General features: G+C 47.7%; 1 protein-coding gene across 1 annotated transcript in view; it reads right to left on the minus strand.

Moving 5' to 3' along the window:
- Positions 1–669: 669 nt before the first annotated feature.
- LOC139382724 (neprilysin-like) overlaps positions 670–17546 on the minus strand; it is a 91490-nt gene continuing 74613 nt past the window's right edge. The window contains exons 11-23 of the mRNA XM_071126829.1: positions 16402–16538; positions 14403–14496; positions 14130–14258; positions 13613–13711; positions 9494–9571; positions 9228–9331; positions 9038–9096; positions 7260–7379; positions 7004–7137; positions 5064–5129; positions 3492–3587; positions 2357–2433; positions 670–1953 (exon numbers count right to left, since the gene is read on the minus strand). Of these exons, the coding sequence (XP_070982930.1) occupies positions 1854–1953; positions 2357–2433; positions 3492–3587; positions 5064–5129; positions 7004–7137; positions 7260–7379; positions 9038–9096; positions 9228–9331; positions 9494–9571; positions 13613–13711; positions 14130–14258; positions 14403–14496; positions 16402–16538 (1293 nt within the window). The 3' untranslated portion in view covers positions 670–1853. The remainder of the gene's footprint in view (positions 1954–2356; positions 2434–3491; positions 3588–5063; positions 5130–7003; positions 7138–7259; positions 7380–9037; positions 9097–9227; positions 9332–9493; positions 9572–13612; positions 13712–14129; positions 14259–14402; positions 14497–16401; positions 16539–17546) is intronic.

Genomic DNA, 17546 nt, shown 5'->3' on the forward strand with positions numbered 1-17546 from the left:
AATTGGAAATCTTTAGCGTTAACCGTGTGTGTGTATGTGTGTGTGTATGTGTAAGAGTGAATGTGAATGAGAGAGAAAAAAAGAGAGCGATAGAGAAATAGAAATGGAGAGAATCAGAAGAGGGAGAAGAGATTGAGAGGAGAGATTAGAGAGACAGAAGAGAAGGGAGTAGAGAGAGAAGAGAGAGAGAGAGCAAGAGAAGAGATGAGAGAGTGAGAGAGAGGAGAGATGAGAGAGTGAGAGAGAGAAGAGAGAGAGAGAAGAGAAGAGAGAGAAGAAAAAGAGATAAGAGAGAGAGGAGGGAGAGGTTATTCGTGGCACGCTTTTAAATCAGGAAAATATTGTCTGAGAATGCTGGAAACCAGAGAGGCTCATATAGGGATTTGAAATTGGAAATCTTTGGCGTTAACAGTGTGTGTGGAGCCTGATGAGGGGAGGACGGCTCATATTAATGGCTGGAATGGAGTAAACGGAATGGCATCAAATATATGATTTCCATGTGTTTGATACCATTCCATTGACTCCATTCCAGCCATTACTATGAGCCGTCCTTCCCTCATCAGCCTCCACTGGTGGGTGGGTGGGTGGGTGGGTGTGGTTTCACTACAAACCAGACTTCCTCTACCCCCCACACACAAACCAGTAGCTCTATGGGTTATGTAAGGCTTCCTAAGCTTGTTGAAAAATGTAGCGGTCACACCCAGACAAAAAACACACATCAACACACACATAAACAAATACAAACACCCACACGCACAGAGAACACCAGAAGAGGTGGGATCTATCGGAGGACAGGCTCATTCTAACGGTTGGAATGGAATCAATGGAACGGAGTCAATGGAACGGAGTCAATGGAACGGAGTCAATGGAACGGAATCAATGGAACGGAATCAATGGAAGTGGAGTCAAACGCTTTGTTTCCATGTGTTTGATACCATTCCATTGATTCCAGTCCAGCCATTACAGTGAGCCCGTCCTCCTATATTCCCCCTCACCAGCCTCTTTTGCTGAACACAAGTTTAAATTAAGCTCACATTCTTACTGTAAAATAAAAAAATGAATGTGTTTGGTATATGTCAATTCCTGACCAGATAGGTCACCCAACTGATTCAAAGGCAACAACTTCATTTTGGTTCAATGCTTGTAGACATAAACAGTTGGCACCCATTTTGAAGCTATTTTGACCTTATATACAGAACATTTATGCTATTCTAATTATACTCATTGGTGTATAGTCAGTCAAATAAAATGTTATTTTTCTTGAATATACAATAAAATAGAATCCCCCCTATACAGGGGAGACTATCGATCACTGTCAATGTATACTCATCTAGAACATATTGATATACAGTATACATTTTGGCTTATATATTGTGTAAAACAAATAACATTTTGGACAAACAAAGTGACAGTTTAGAATAATGGACCTGGTTCAAAAGTCTGTCTGTCTGTCTGTCTGTCTGTCTGTCTGTCTGTCAAAAAAGAAGAATCCTAATTGAAATGCAAAGGGAAAAATTAAATTTAAAAGTACATTTTCAACCCCCCACAATATATATTGTGATTGGCGTGACTGTATTCAGTGGAAAGCGGTGACCTGGGTGATCGGGTGAAGAGCCTGGGAGCTGGATATGAACAGCCCTCTGTAGTCCCTTGAAGCTGGTTGTTCTGTACGATCAGTGTAGCAGTCCTGGTCCCACCCTGAAGTGAACTGGGGAACATCGACTATATCCCTGTCCCAGAATAGTGCTCTAACAGTCAGGTGGGAAAATGAGGTGATGAGGGGGGAAGAGGACACAAGCCCACCTCTCACCCTCCACCAGCATCAGGGCAAGGCTAGTGTCAGGACTACAATATCACCAGACTTGACAAGTCTTGTCAGGCACCATGTAGCTGTTCTTGGGACAGTTGAAGGCCTTGGCAAACTCTGGGAAGTTCTGGAGGGACCCCAGAACCCTGAACAGGAAAAGGTCATTATTGGCGAGAACGACGAGGCAATCACCACAACTGGTGTCCCAGGTCTAAATCTGACACTCATTAAAATAAAATAAGGAAAACCAGAGACACTGAGGAACACAAACCATTCATATGGACAGAGGTGGGGTGAGGGGAAGAGGAAGTGGCATTGAGTTAATATCGACAGAGATGGAGTGAGGGGAAGAGGAAGTGGCCCTGAGTTAATATCGACAGAGATGGGGTGAGGAGAAGAGGAAGTGGCATTGAGTTAATATCGACAGAGATGGAGTGAGGGGAAGAGGAAGTGGCCCTGAGTTAATATGGACAGAGATGGAGTGAGGGGAAGAGGAAGTGGCATTGATTGATACAGGAGAGGAATGGAATGAGGAGTGAGAGATTGTACCTGAACTTCCCTGGACTGTGTACATCTACTTTGATGGAGTTGACAGCTTGTTCTGGTCGATGTGTTCCACACCACACCTGGAGGAGATGGGAGTGAGATAGGCTGTGACATCCACCCATCCATCCATTCAATCATTCATTCACCCATTCATCCACCCAGCCATCCATTCAATCATTCATCCACCCATTCATCCAACCAACCATCCATTCAATCATTCATCCACCCACCCATCCATTCAATCATTCATCCACCCATTCATCCAACCAACCATCCATTAAACCATTCATCCACCCACCCATCCATTCACCCACCCACCCACTCATCCACCCATCCACCCATTCACCCATCCATTCATTCACCCATTCATCCATTCACCCACTCACCCACCCATCCATCCATTCACCCATCCATCCATTCACCCACCCATTCATCCACCCATCCATCCACCCATCCATTCACCCATCCATTCAACCACCCACCCATCCATTCATCCACCCATCCATCCATCCACCCATTCACACATCCATCCATCCATCCATCCACTCACCCACCCACCCACCCACCCACCCACCCATCCACCCATCCATTCATCCACCCACCCGTCCATCCATCCACCCACCCACCCGTCCATCCATCCATCCATCCATCCATCCATTCATCCACCCATTCACCCATTCACCCACCCATCCATTCACCCACCCATCCATTTATCCACCCACCCATCCCATCAATCCATTCATCCACCCATTCACCCATCCATCCATTCACCCACCCGTCCATCCATCCATCCATCCATCCATCCATCCATCCATCCATCCATTCATCCACCCATTCACCCACCCATCCATTCACCCACCGATCCATTTATCCACCCACCCATCCCATCAATCCATTCATCCACCCATTCACCCATCCATCCATTCACCCACCCGTCCATCCATCCATCCATCCATCCACCCATCCGTCCACTCACCCACCCACCCATTTATCCACCCATCCATTCATCCACCCATCCATTCATTCACCCATCCATTCATTCACCCACCAATGCATTCATCCATCCGTCCATTCATCCATCCATTCATCCATCCATCCATCCATCCATTCATTCACCCATCCATTCATCCAGTCTGACCTGGGCGAAGTTGACAAAGAAGAGTTGTTGATGGTTGAGGTCTATTCCAGGCAGGAGAGGCTCATTCCCATTCTTCTCCACATAGTTCAGGTATGCCTGAAATCATCACAACACAACTTCAAACCTCTCTGGCCTGAAATCATTACAACACCACTTCAAACCTCACTGGCCTGAAATCATTACAACACCACTTCAAACCTCACTGGCCTGAAATCATTACAACACCACTTCAAACCTCACTGGCCTGAAATCATTACAACACCACTTCAAACCTCACTGGCCTGAAATCATCACAACACCACTTCAAACCTCACTGGCCTGAAATCATTACAACACCACTTCAAACCTCACTGGCCTGAAATCTCACAACACCACTTCAAACCTCTCTGGACTGAAATCATTACAACACCACTTCAAACCTCTCTGGCCTGAAATCATCACAACACCACTTCAAACCTCACTGGCCTGAAATCATTACAACACCACTTCAAACCTCACTGGCCTGAAATCATCACAACACCACTTCAAACCTCACTGGCCTGAAATCATCACAACACCACTTCAAACCTCACTGGCCTGAAATCATCACAACACCACTTCAAACCTCACTGGCCTGAAATCATTACAACACCACTTCAAACCTCACTGGCCTGAAATCTCACAACACCACTTCAAACCTCTCTGGACTGAAATCATTACAACACCACTTCAAACCTCGCTGGCCTGAAATCATCACAACACCACTTCAAACCTCACTGGCCTGAAATCATTACAACACCACTTCAAACCTCACTGGCCTGAAATCTCACAACACCACTTCAAACCTCTCTGGCCTGAAATCATTACAACACCACTTCAAACCTCTCTGGCCTGAAATGATCACAACACCACTTCAAACCTCACTGGCCTGAAATCATTACAACACCACTTCAAACCTCACTGGCCTGAAATCATCACAACAACACTTCAAACCTCACTGGCCTGAAATCATTACAACACCACTTCAAACCTCTCTGGCCTGAAATCATTACAACACCAGTCTTTAATACTTGACAATAGATCGATAGGTACTTGATTTAACACCAATCACATCAGATGATCTCAGACTCTCCTACCTTCTTAGAAAATGTATAAAGTAAACATAGGGCTCTCAGAATCTATGAAGAAGTGTTCTCCATCCCTCCGTCATCACTTTGTCTTCCCTCTGGACACTAACCCGAGACGCCTGGTTGGCCAATCACATTGCTCATTACTCACACCATGCTCCGAGAGCATGTCTAATGGTTCAATCAGAGAGCTGGCAGGAGGACATAGTAATTAGTAATATTACTGGCAGATGGCAATTACCCACAAGTCCTTCCGATCTCATTTCATCTCACAACATGTCACTCAGACGTATATAGCTAATCATCGAATGCTAAAACAATGTAGATGCGAGGGAGAAATAGAGAAAATGGTGTAACAGATTACTGGAATCCATTTCTTGCCTGGGTTAAAGGACTCTGTCTTCATAATGTGTGTGCATCTTTTTTTAAGCTGTAAAATGTGTCTTTCTACAGTGGGCATTCGTACCTGGTAGGACTGACGGATGCCTCCATTGTCTGCGATGTTCTCGCCCAGAGTGTTATTCCCATTGAGCTGCTTACGGAAAACAAAAAGACAGATGAATACGGCCTGTAATTGAGTATTTCAGCAGTTCTCCATCCCAGGGAAACCATTTTCCATGCTGGGGGTAAATGAGCATAAAACAAAATGCGAGGGGAGGCGAGGCGAGGGGAGGCGAGGGGAGGGGAGGCGAGGCGAGGGGAGGCGAGGCGAGGGGAGGCGAGGGGAGGCGAGGGGAGGCGAGGCGAGGGGAGGGGAGGGAAGGCGAGGGGAGGCGAGGCGAGGTGAGGTGAGGTGAGGGGAGGCGAGGGGAGGGGAGGCGAAGGGAGGCGAGGGGAGGCGAGGAGAGGGGAGGAGAGGGGAGGCGAGGCGAGGAGAGGGGAGGCGAGGCGAGTGGAGGGGAGGCGAGGGGAGGCGAGGGGAGGCGAGGGGAGGGGAGGCGAGGGGAGGAGAGGGGAGGCGAGGGGAGGCGAGGGGAGGAGAGGGGAGGCGAGGGGAGGCGAGGGGAGGCGAGGGGAGGCGAGGCAAGGGGAGGCAAGGGGAGGCGAGGTTGAGACGAGGGGAGGCGAGGGGAGGCGAGGGGAGGGGAGACGAGGCGAGGGGAGGCGAGGCGAGGGGAGGCGAGGGGAGGCGAGGAGAGGCGAGGAGAGGCGAGGAGAGGGGAGGCGAGGGGAGGCGAGGGGAGGCGAGGGCAGGGGAGGCGAGGGGAGGGGAGGAGAGGCGAGGAGAGTGGAGGGGAGGCGAGGGGAGGCGAGGCGAGGCGAGGAGAGGGGAGGCGAGGGGAGGGGAGGCGAGGGGAGGGGAGGCGAGGGGAGGCGTGGCGAGGCGAGGGGAGGCGAGGGGAGGAGAGGGGAGGCGAGGGGAGGCGAGGAGAGTGGAGGGGAGGCGAGGGGAGGCGAGGCGAGGGGAGGCGAGGGGAGGCGAGGGGAGGCGAGGGGAGGGGAGGAGAGGCGAGGCGAGGGGAGGGGAGGCAAGTGGAGGGGAGGCAAGGGGAGGCGAGGGGAGGCGAGGTGAGGCGAGTGGAGGGGAGGCGAGGCGAGGGGAGGCGAGGGGAGGCAAGGGGAGGGGAGGAGAGGCGAGGCGAGGCGAGGGGAGGCAAGGGGAGGGGAGGCAAGGGGAGGGGAGGCGAGGCGAGGGGAGGCGAGGGGAGGGGAGGAGAGGGGAGGAGAGGGGAGGCGAGGAGAGTGGAGGGGAGGCGAGGGGAGGCGAGGGGAGGCGAGGGGAGGCGAGGGGAGGCGAGGCGAGGGGAGGCGAGGGGAGGCGAGGGGAGGAGAGGGGAGGAGAGGGGAGGCGAGGGGAGGCGAGGAGAGTGGAGGGGAGGCGAGGGGAGGCAAGGGGAGGGGAGGAGAGGCGAGGCGAGGGGAGGGGAGGCAAGGGGAGGGGAGGCAAGGGGAGGGGAGGAGAGGCGAGGGGAGGCGAGGGGAGACGAGGCGAGGCGAGGGGAGGCGAGGCGAGGGGAGGCGAGGGGAGGCGAGGGGAGGCGAGGGGAGGCGAGGGGAGGCGAGGAGAGTGGAGGCGAGGCGAGGGGAGGCGAGGCGAGGGGAGGCGAGGGGAGGGGAGACGAGGCGAGGGGAGACGAGGCGAGGGGAGGGGAGACGAGGCGAGGGGAGGGGAGACGAGGCGAGGCAAGGGGAGGGGAGGGGAGACGAGGCGAGGGGAGGCAAGGGGAGGGGAGACGAGGCGAGGGGAGGCGAGGGGAGGAGAGACGAGGCGAGGGGAGGCGAGGGGAGGGGAGGGGAGACGAGGCGAGGGGAGGCGAGGGGAGGCGAGGCGAGGGGAGGCGAGGCGAGGCGAGGGGAGACGAGGCGAGGGGAGACGAGGCGAGGGGAGGCGAGGGGAGGCGAGGCGAGGGGAGGCGAGGCGAGGGGAGACGAGGCGAGGGGAGACGAGGCGAGAGTAAAACATACATTCAGTCCGTTGGCCAGGTCCCAGGAGAAGCTTCCATACTGGTCCACAATGCACTTGGACAGATTCACAAAGTTCTGGGTGGAGCTTGGCGTCCACCAGTCCTTCAGGTCACCATCTTTATCGTAGTTACGACCTGGTAACCGGACAAACAAACTGTTACGGACAGCTGACCAGCTAGTCCACATGTCATAAAACAACACTTTGAATTGGACTGTCCATTCTAACAAAGCTAATTCCATGTGCAGAGTGTCTTACCGTTGTCATCAAACCCGTGTGTGATCTCATGTCCGATCACCATGCCGATACCGCCAAAGTTCAGAGACTTGGTCTGGCCCTTACCGAAGAACGGAGGCTGGAGGATGCCAGCCGGGAACACTGAGGAGGAGGATGAAGAAAGGATCTCACATCTTTCACCTTCAGAGTGATGGGAGAAGACAGTAGAGGTGATGGGAGGAGACAGTAGAATTGATGGGAGAAGACAGTAGAGGTGATGGGAGGTAACAGTAGAGATGATTGGAGGTGACAGTATTGGTGACAGTAGAGATGTTTGGAGGTGACAGTAGAGGTGACAGTAGAGATGATTGGAGGTGACAGTAGAGGTGATGGGAGATGACAAAAGAGATGACAGTAGAGGAGATTGAAGTTGACAGTAGAGATGATTGGAGGTGACAGTACAGGTGACAGTAGAGTGGTTGGAGGTGACAGTAGAGGTGATGGGAGATGACAAAAGAAATGACAGTAGAGGAGATGGAGTTGACAGTAGAGGTGATTGGAGGTGACAGTAGAGGTGATTGGAGGAGACTGTAGAGTGACAGTAGAGGTGATTGGAGGAGACTGTAGAGGTGACAGTAGAGGTGATTGGAGGAGACTGTAGAGATGACAGTAGAGGTGATTGGAGGAGACTGTAGAGTGACAGTAGAGGTGATTGGAGGAGACTGTAGAGGTGACAGTAGAGGTGATTGGAGGAGACTGTAGAGGTGACAGTAGAGGTGATTGGAGGAGACTGTAGGTGATTGGAGGAGACTATAGAGGTGACAGTAGAGGTGATTGGAGGTGACAGTAGAGGTGATTGGAGGAGACTGTAGGTGATTGGAGGAGACTGTAGAGGTGACAGTAGAGGTGATTGGAGGAGACTGTAGGTGATTGGAGGAGACTATAGAGGTGACAGTAGAGGTGATTGGAAGTGACAGTAGAGGTGATTTGAGGACACTGTAGAGGTGACAGTAGAGGTGATTGGAGGTGACTGTAGAGGTGATTGGAGGAGACTGTAGAGGTGACAGTAGAGGTGATTGGAGGAGACTGTAGATGTGATTGGAGGAGACTGTAGAGATGATTGGAGGAGACTGTAGAGGTGACAGTAGAGGTGATTGGAGGAGACTATAGAGGTGATTGGAGGTGACAGTAGAGGTGATTGGAGGAGACTGTAGGGGTTGACAGTAGAGGTGATTGGAGGAGATTGTAGAGGTGACAGTAGAGGTGATTGGAGGAGACTAGAGGTGACAGTAGAGGTGATTGGAGGAGACTGTAGAGGTGATAGTAGAGGTGATTGGAGTTGACTGTAGGTGACTGTAGAGGTGATTGAAGGTTACAGTAGAGGTGATTGGAGGTGACAGTAGAGGTGATTGGAGGAGACTGTAGGGGGTGACAGTAGAGGTGATTGGAGGAGACTATAGAGGTGATTGGAGGTGACAGTAGAGGTGATTGGAGGAGACTGTAGGGGGTGACCGTAGAGGTGATTGGAGGAGATTGTAGAGGTGACAGTAGAGGTGATTGGAGGAGACTGTAGAGGTGACAGTAGAGGTGATTGGAGAAGACTGTAGAGGTGACAGTAGAGGTGATTGGAGTTGACTGTAGGTGACTGTAGAGGTGATTGAAGGTTACAGTAGAGGTGATTGGAGGTGACTGTAGAGGTGATTGGAGGTGACTGTAGAGGTGATTGGAGGTGACTGTAGAGGTGATTGGAGGTGACTGTAGAGGTGATTGGAGGTGACTGTAGAGGTGATTGAAGGTTACAGTAGAGGTGACTCTGTTACCTATTTGGTTTTTGCTTGAGGAGTAGAAGGCGTTGACAACGGCTGCTCCTGTTACCCATCTAGGGATGAGGCACAAAGACGTTTCACAACAATATTGAATAGAGGAGTTCATAATTAATCAGAAGTTAATCACTACTGTAATATTAGTGCTGTGGCTGCTATTTTATTAGTGCTGTGGATGCTATCTTACTCTTCTTTGTTAACTTTGACCCGTAGCTTCCTCAGACGTTTCTTCTGAACGTAGTCCAGGTTCTGGAGGATGTTCTCAAAGTACTCCTCTGCACTGTAGCTCAACTAACACACACACACACACACACACACACACACACACCAACACACACACACACACACAGTGTCAATGACAGATATCAGATATGATAGTTTGAACCATGTGTCCACTGTATCACGTCAACTGACGAAATGAATGATTATGTTCTTTCACCTTTTAACACTCACATTTTTATACTCGTTGTTCAGGTAAGTGTCATTCTTGATGTTGTCGGAGTAGCCAATCCGCTCACGGATAGCTTGTGCCTACAGAACATTCCAAGAGTTTGAGGGGAGTAACCAGTGGTGTAAAGTACTTAAGTACAAATACTTTAAAGTATTTTTGGGATATCTGTACTGTACTTTACTATTTATATTTTTTGACAACTTTAACTTTTACATCACTACATTCCTAAAGAAAATAATGTACTTTTTACTCCATACATTTTCCCTGACACCAAAAAGTACGTGTTACATTTTGACAAGAAAATGGTCTAATTCACACACTAAAACAGAGACAGGTAAAACAGAGACAGGTAAAACAGAGACAGAGACAGGTAAAACAGAGACAGGTAAAACAGGTAAAACAGAGACAGAGACAGGTAAAACAGAGACAGGTAAAACAGGTAAAACAGAGACAGAGACAGGTAAAACAGAGACAGGTAAAACAGAGACAGAGACAGGTAAAACAGAGACAGGTAAAACAGAGACAGAGACAGGTAAAACAGAGACAGGTAAAACAGAGACAGAGACAGGTAAAACAGAGACAGGTAAAACAGGTAAAACAGAGACAGGTAAAACAGGTAAAACAGAAACAGGTAAAACAGAGACAGGTAAAACAGAGACAGGTAAAACAGAGACAGGTAAAACAGGTAAAACAGAGACAGATAAAACAGAGACAGGTAAAACAGAGACAGAGACAGGTAAAACAGAGACAGGTATAACAGGTAAAACAGAGACAGGTAAAACAGGTAAAACAGAGACAGGTAAAACAGAGACAGGTAAAACAGAGACAGGTAAAACAGAGACAGAGACAGGTAAAACAGAGACAGGTAAAACAGAGACAGAGACAGGTAAAACAGAGACAGGTAAAACAGAGACAGAGACAGGTAAAACAGAGACAGGTAAAACAGGTAAAACAGAGACAGGTAAAACAGGTAAAACAGAAACAGGTAAAACAGAGACAGGTAAAACAGAGACAGGTAAAACAGAGACAGGTAAAACAGGTAAAACAGAGACAGATAAAACAGAGACAGGTAAAACAGAGACAGAGACAGGTAAAACAGAGACAGGTATAACAGGTAAAACAGAGACAGGTAAAACAGGTAAAACAGAGACAGGTAAAACAGAGACAGGTAAAACAGAGACAGGTAAAACAGAGACAGAGACAGGTAAAACAGAGACAGGTAAAACAGAGACAGAGACAGGTAAAACAGAGACAGGTAAAACAGAGACAGAGACAGGTAAAACAGAGACAGGTAAAACAGAGACAGAGACAGGTAAAACAGAGACAGGTAAAACAGGTAAAACAGAGACAGGTAAAACAGGTAAAACAGAAACAGGTAAAACAGAGACAGGTAAAACAGAGACAGGTAAAACAGAGACAGGTAAAACAGGTAAAACAGAGACAGATAAAACAGAGACAGGTAAAACAGAGACAGAGACAGGTAAAACAGAGACAGGTATAACAGGTAAAACAGAGACAGGTAAAACAGGTAAAACAGAGACAGGTAAAACAGAGACAGGTAAAACAGAGACAGGTAAAACAGAGACAGAGACAGGTAAAACAGAGACAGGTAAAACAGAGACAGAGACAGGTAAAACAGAGACAGGTAAAACAGAGACAGAGACAGGTAAAACAGAGACAGGTAAAACAGAGACAGAGACAGGTAAAACAGAGACAGGTAAAACAGGTAAAACAGAGACAGGTAAAACAGGTAAAACAGAAACAGGTAAAACAGAGACAGGTAAAACAGAGACAGGTAAAACAGAGACAGGTAAAACAGGTAAAACAGAGACAGATAAAACAGAGACAGGTAAAACAGAGACAGAGACAGGTAAAACAGAGACAGGTATAACAGGTAAAACAGAGACAGGTAAAACAGGTAAAACAGAGACAGGTAAAACAGAGACAGGTAAAACAGAGACAGGTAAAACAGAGACAGAGACAGGTAAAACAGAGACAGGTAAAACAGAGACAGAGACAGGTAAAACAGAGACAGGTAAAACAGGGACAGAGACAGGTAAAACAGGGACAGAGACAGGTAAAACAGAGACAGGTAAAACAGGTAAAACAGAGACAGGTAAAACAGAGACAGGTAAAACAGAGACAGAGACAGGTAAAACAGAGACAGGTAAAACAGAGACAGGTAAAACAGGTAAAACAGAGACAGGTAAAACAGGTAAACAGAGACAGGTAAAACAGAGACAGGTAAAACAGAGACAGGTAAAACAGGTAAAACAGGTAAAACAGGGACAGGTAAAACAGGGACAGGTAAAACAGGTAAAACAGAGACAGGTAAAACAGAGACAGGTAAAACAGAAACAGGTAAAACAGGCAAAACAGAGACAGGTAAAACAGAGACAGGTAAAACAGGTAAAACAGAGACAGGTAAAACAGAGACAGGTAAAACAGGGACAGAGACAGGTAAAACAGAGACAGGTAAAACAGAGACAGGTAAAACAGGTAAAACAGAGACAGAGACAGGTAAAACAGGGACAGGTAAAACAGGTAAAACAGAGACAGGTAAAACAGGGACAGGTAAAACAGGTAAAACAGAGACAGGTAAAACAGAGACAGGTAAAACAGGTAAAACAGAGACAGGTACAACAGAGACAGGTAAAACAGGGACAGAGACAGGTAAAACAGAGACAGAGACAGGTAAAACAGAGACAGAGACAGGTAAAACAGAGACAGGTAAAACAGGTAAAACAGAGAAAGAGACAGGTAAAACAGAGACAGGTAAAACAGAGACAGGTAAAACAGAGACAGGTAAAACAGAGACAGAGACAGGTAAAACAGAGACAGGTAAAACAGAGACAGAGACAGGTAAAACAGAGACAGGTAAAACAGAGACAGAGACAGGTAAAACAGAGACAGGTAAAACAGAGACAGAGACAGGTAAAACAGAGACAGGTAAAACAGAGACAGAGACAGGTAAAACAGAGACAGGTAAAACAGAGACAGAGACAGGTAAAACAGAGACAGAGACAGGTAAAACAGAGACAGGTAAACAGGTAAAACAGAGACAGGTAAAACAGGTAAAACAGAGACAGGTAAAACAGGTAAAACAGAGACAGGTAAAACAGAGACAGGTAAAACAGAGACAGGTACAACAGGTAAAACAGAGACAAATAAAACAGAGACAGGTAAAACAGAGACAGAGACAAGTAAAACAGAGACAGGTAAAACAGAGACAGGTAAAACAGAGACAGAGACAGGTAAAACAGAGACAGGTAAAACAGGTAAAACAGAGACAGAGACAGGTAAAACAGAGACAGGTAAAACAGGTAAAACAGAGACAGAGACAGGTAAAACAGAGACAGGTAAAACAGAGACAGAGACAGGTAAAACAGAGACAGGTAAAACAGAGACAGAGACAGGTAAAACAGAGACAGGTAAAACAGAGACAGAGACAGGTAAAACAGAGACAGGTAAAACAGGTAAAACAGAGACAGGTAAAACAGGTAAAACAGAGACAGGTAAAACAGAAACAGGTAAAACAGAGACAGGTAAAACAGAGACAGGTAAAACAGAGACAGGTAAAACAGGTAAAACAGAGACAGGTAAAACAGAGACAGGTAAAACAGAGACAGAGACAGGTAAAACAGAGACAGGTATAACAGGTAAAACAGAGACAGGTAAAACAGGTAAAACAGAGACAGGTAAAACAGAGACAGGTAAAACAGAGACAGGTAAAACAGAGACAGAGACAGGTAAAACAGAGACAGGTAAAACAGAGACAGAGACAGGTAAAACAGAGACAGGTAAAACAGGGACAGAGACAGGTAAAACAGGGACAGAGACAGGTAAAACAGAGACAGGTAAAACAGAGACAGGTAAAACAGAGACAGGTAAAACAGAGACAGAGACAGGTAAAACAGAGACAGGTAAAACAGAGACAGGTAAAACAGGTAAAACAGAGACAGGTAAAACAGGTAAAACAGAGACAGGTAAAACAGAGACAGGTAAAACAGAGACAGGTAAAACAGGTAAAACAGAGACAGGTAAAACAGGTAAAACAGAGACAGGTAAAACAGGTCAGCCAGAGGTCAACAGGTAGATATCAAATGGCAGGGGAGTCTCACCTTCTCCTCAGCAGCCTTCTTGGTCTCTACATCCATCCATCTTAGGTGGTCTAAGTTGCTGATGAATACCTCCCGTATCACAGAGATCATCTCTTCCATCTAACACACACACACACACACACACACACACACACACACACACACACATACACACATACACACATACACACATACACACATACACACATACACACATACACACACACACACACTTTAAACAGATCAGTATGTACTGATAATGTCTCTATTGTGGATCTCAGCCCAGGTTCCTCTGGAACAGAATGTGATAGGCATCTCTTCTTTCAGAGTGTTAAGGAAAACAATGCTTTAGAGTGAACTTAAAATAGCTGTGTATGTGTCAGGGGCCTGACAAAACGTTTCATAGAAAATATGTGTTTGGATCACAATCTGTGTGAGCATAAACTCAATGGTATGAGACCCTAATTGTGTCAGCCAATGGGTGATCTGAACAGGCTTACGGACACACACTCTCCCCCCACCCCCTCGTGAACCTCACCAGTTCTTTGCTCTCCCCAGAGAAGGACTCCTCTACGTACAGTCTTCCGACAGCGTTGTCCATATTGTTGTTGACGTAGATGGCACACTGTCGCCACACCGCCGCCTCCGACGTGGCACCGTACAGCGCCTGCAGAGGGGGGCAGCAGGGCATGGCTCACACTGATGACATCACACACACACCAGAGAAATAGTGAGATGTAGGAAGAGAAGACGGACTAGAGAGAAAGGAGGGAGGTGAGAGTGAAAGGACGAGGAGATGGCGTGTCTGTACCTTGCGGAAGGCTTTCCTGGTGTCCCTGTACTGCCTGCTCAAACCCACCACCATGTTCATGACAAAACGCCACACCATGTAGTTCTGCAGGACTCTGGAAACAACAACACGGGAAAAACTACACCAGCAACTACAGTTGATCTACAATGTACTAGAAATGAGAACGTTTGAATAACTGACGCTTCTCATCATATTATAATGATGTGCTTTTCTCAACGTTCTCAGTGTACTTGGCTAGGATAGGGTTGAGTCAATGTTCTCACCTGTTAGTGTACTTGGCTAGGATAGGCTTGAGTCAATGTTCTCAGTGTGCTTGGCTAGAATAGGGTTGAGTCAATGTTCTCAGTGTGCTTGGCTAGGATAGGGTTGAGTCAATGTTCTCAGTGTGCTTGGCTAGGATAGGGTTGAGTCAATGTTCTCAGTGTGCTTGGCTAGGATAGGGTTGAGTCAATGTTCTCAGTGTGCTTGGCTAGGATAGGGTTGAGTCAAGGTTCTCACCTCTTAGTGTGCTTGGCTAGGATAGGGTTGAGTCAATGTTCTCAGTGTGCTTGGCTAGGATAGGGTTGAGTCAATGTTCTCACCTGTTAGTGTACTTGGCTAGGATAGGGTTGAGTCAATGTTCTCAGTGTGCTTGGCTAGGATAGGGTTGAGTCAATGTTCTCAGTGTACTTGGCTAGGATAGGGTTGAGTCAATGTTCTCAGTGTGCTTGGCTAGGATAGGGTTGAGTCAATGTTCTCAGTGTACATGGCTAGGATAGGGTTGAGTCAATGTTCTCAGTGTACTTGGCTAGGATAGGGTTGAGTCAATGTTCTCAGTGTGCTTGGCTAGAATAGGGTTGAGTCAATGTTCTCAGTGTGCTTGGCTAGGATAGGGTTGAGTCAATGTTCTCAGTGTGCTTGGCTAGGATAGGGTTGAGTCAATGTTCTCAGTGTACTTGGCTAGGATAGGGTTGAGTCAATGTTCTCAGTGTGCTTGGCTAGGATAGGGTTGAGTCAATGTTCTCAGTGTACTTGGATAGGATAGGGTTGAGTCAATGTTCTCAGTGTACTTGGCTAGGATAGGGTTGAGTCAATGTTCTCAGTGTGCTTGGCTAGGATAGGGTTGAGTCAATGTTCTCAGTGTGCTTGGCTAGGATAGGGTTGAGTCAATGTTCTCACCTGTTAGTGTACTTGGCTAGGATAGGGTTGAGTCAATGTTCTCAGTGTGCTTGGCTAGGATAGGGTTGAGTCAATGTTCTCAGTGTGCTTGGCTAGGATAGGGTTGAGTCAATGTTCTCAGTGCACTTGGCTAGGATAGGGATGAGTCAATGTTCTCAGTGTACTTGGCTAGGATAGGGTTGAGTCAATGTTCTCAGTGTGCTTGGCTACGATAGGGTTGAGTCAATGTTCTCACCTCTTAGTGTTCTTGGCTAGGATAGGGTTGAGTCAATGTTCTCACCTCTTAGTGTTCTTGCCTAGGATAGGGTTGAGTCAATGTTCTCAGTGTGCTTGGCTAGGATAGGGTTGAGTCAATGTTCTCAGTGTGCTTGGCTAGGATAGGGTTGAGTCAATGTTCTCAGTGCACTTGGCTAGGATAGGGTTGAGTCAATGTTCTCAGTGTGCTTGGCTACGATAGGGTTGAGTCAATGTTCTCACCTCTTAGTGTTCTTGGCTAGGATAGGGTTGAGTCAATGTTCTCACCTCTTAGTGTTCTTGCCTAGGATAGGGTTGAGTCAAGGTTCTCACCTCTTAGTGTTCTTGGCTAGAATAGGTTTGAGTCAATGTTCTCAGAGTGCTTGGCTAGAATAGGTGTTGAGTCAATGTTCTCAGTGTGCTTGGCTAGGATAGGGTTGAGTCAATGTTCTCAGTGTGCTTGGCTAGGATAGGGTTGAGTCAATGTTCTCAGTGTGCTTGGCTAGGATAGGGTTGAGTCAATGTTCTCAGTGTGCTTGGCTTGGATAGGGTTGAGTCAATGTTCTCAGTGTGCTTGGATAGGATAGGGTTGAGTCAATGTTCTCACCTCTTAGTGTTCTTGGCTAGGATAGGGTTGAGCCGTCTGAAGTAGTTAGGTGCGTAGTTGATAACACTCTCTGTGTCAGGCACAGTGATGCCGACCGTCCCCATGATCTTCCTGGTGAAGTAACTCCAGTCAAACACCTGAGAGGAGGGGTTCATCATCACCTGAGAGGAGGGGTTTATCGCATCTCGTGTATGATAGTTTTTGCATGCCTCACTCGCGATGCATTTAGCCTACTCCCTGCCCGTACTGTTGTCATTTTTGGACCTACTGTGTATGACCTTCTGTCTGCCCCTAAACCCATCGACCTGCCTCCTCCTAAGGACAATTGCATTAAACATCTGCTGCGATCTGAGCTTCAAACCAGCTATCCGTCTCCCTCAAGTTCATTACACATCTGAGGAGAGGGGTTTATCATCAACCCCTGAGAGGAGGGGTTTATCATCAACACCTGAGAGGAGGGGTTTATCATCAACACCTGAGAGGAGGGGTTTATCATCACCTGAGAGGAGGGGTTTGTCATCACCTGAAAGGAGGGGTTTGTCATCACCTGAGAGGAGGGGTTTATCATCAACACCTGAGAGGAGGGGTTTATCATCATCTGAGAGGAGGGGTTTATCATCACCTGAGAGGAGGGGTTTGTCATCACCTGAGAGGAGGGGTTTATCATCACCATCTGAGAGGAGGGGTTTATCATCAACACCTGAGAGGAGGGGTTTATCATCATCTGAGAGGAGGGGTTTATCATCAACACCTGAGAGGAGGGGTTTATCATCACCACCTGAGGGGAGGGGTTTATTATCAACACCTGAGAGGAGGGGTTTATCATCAACACCTGAGAGGAGGAGTTTATCATCACCACCCGAGGGGAGGGGTTTATCATAAACACCTGAGAGGAGGGGTTTATCATCAACATCTGAGAGGAGGGGTTTATCATCACCACCTGAGGGGAGGGGTTTATCAACACCTGAGAGGAGGGGTTTATCATCACCATCTGAGAGGAGGGGTTTATCATCACCTGAGAGGAGGGTTTTATCATCACCTGAGAGGAGGGGTTCATCATCACCTGAGAGGAGGGGGTTGTCATCACCTGAGAGGAGGGGTTTATCATCACCTGAGACAAGGGGTTTATCATCACCTGAGAGGAG

Source organism: Oncorhynchus clarkii, chromosome 24, assembly GCF_045791955.1.
Source record: "Oncorhynchus clarkii lewisi isolate Uvic-CL-2024 chromosome 24, UVic_Ocla_1.0, whole genome shotgun sequence".
In the NCBI taxonomy this organism is placed as follows: Eukaryota; Metazoa; Chordata; class Actinopteri; order Salmoniformes; family Salmonidae; genus Oncorhynchus; species Oncorhynchus clarkii.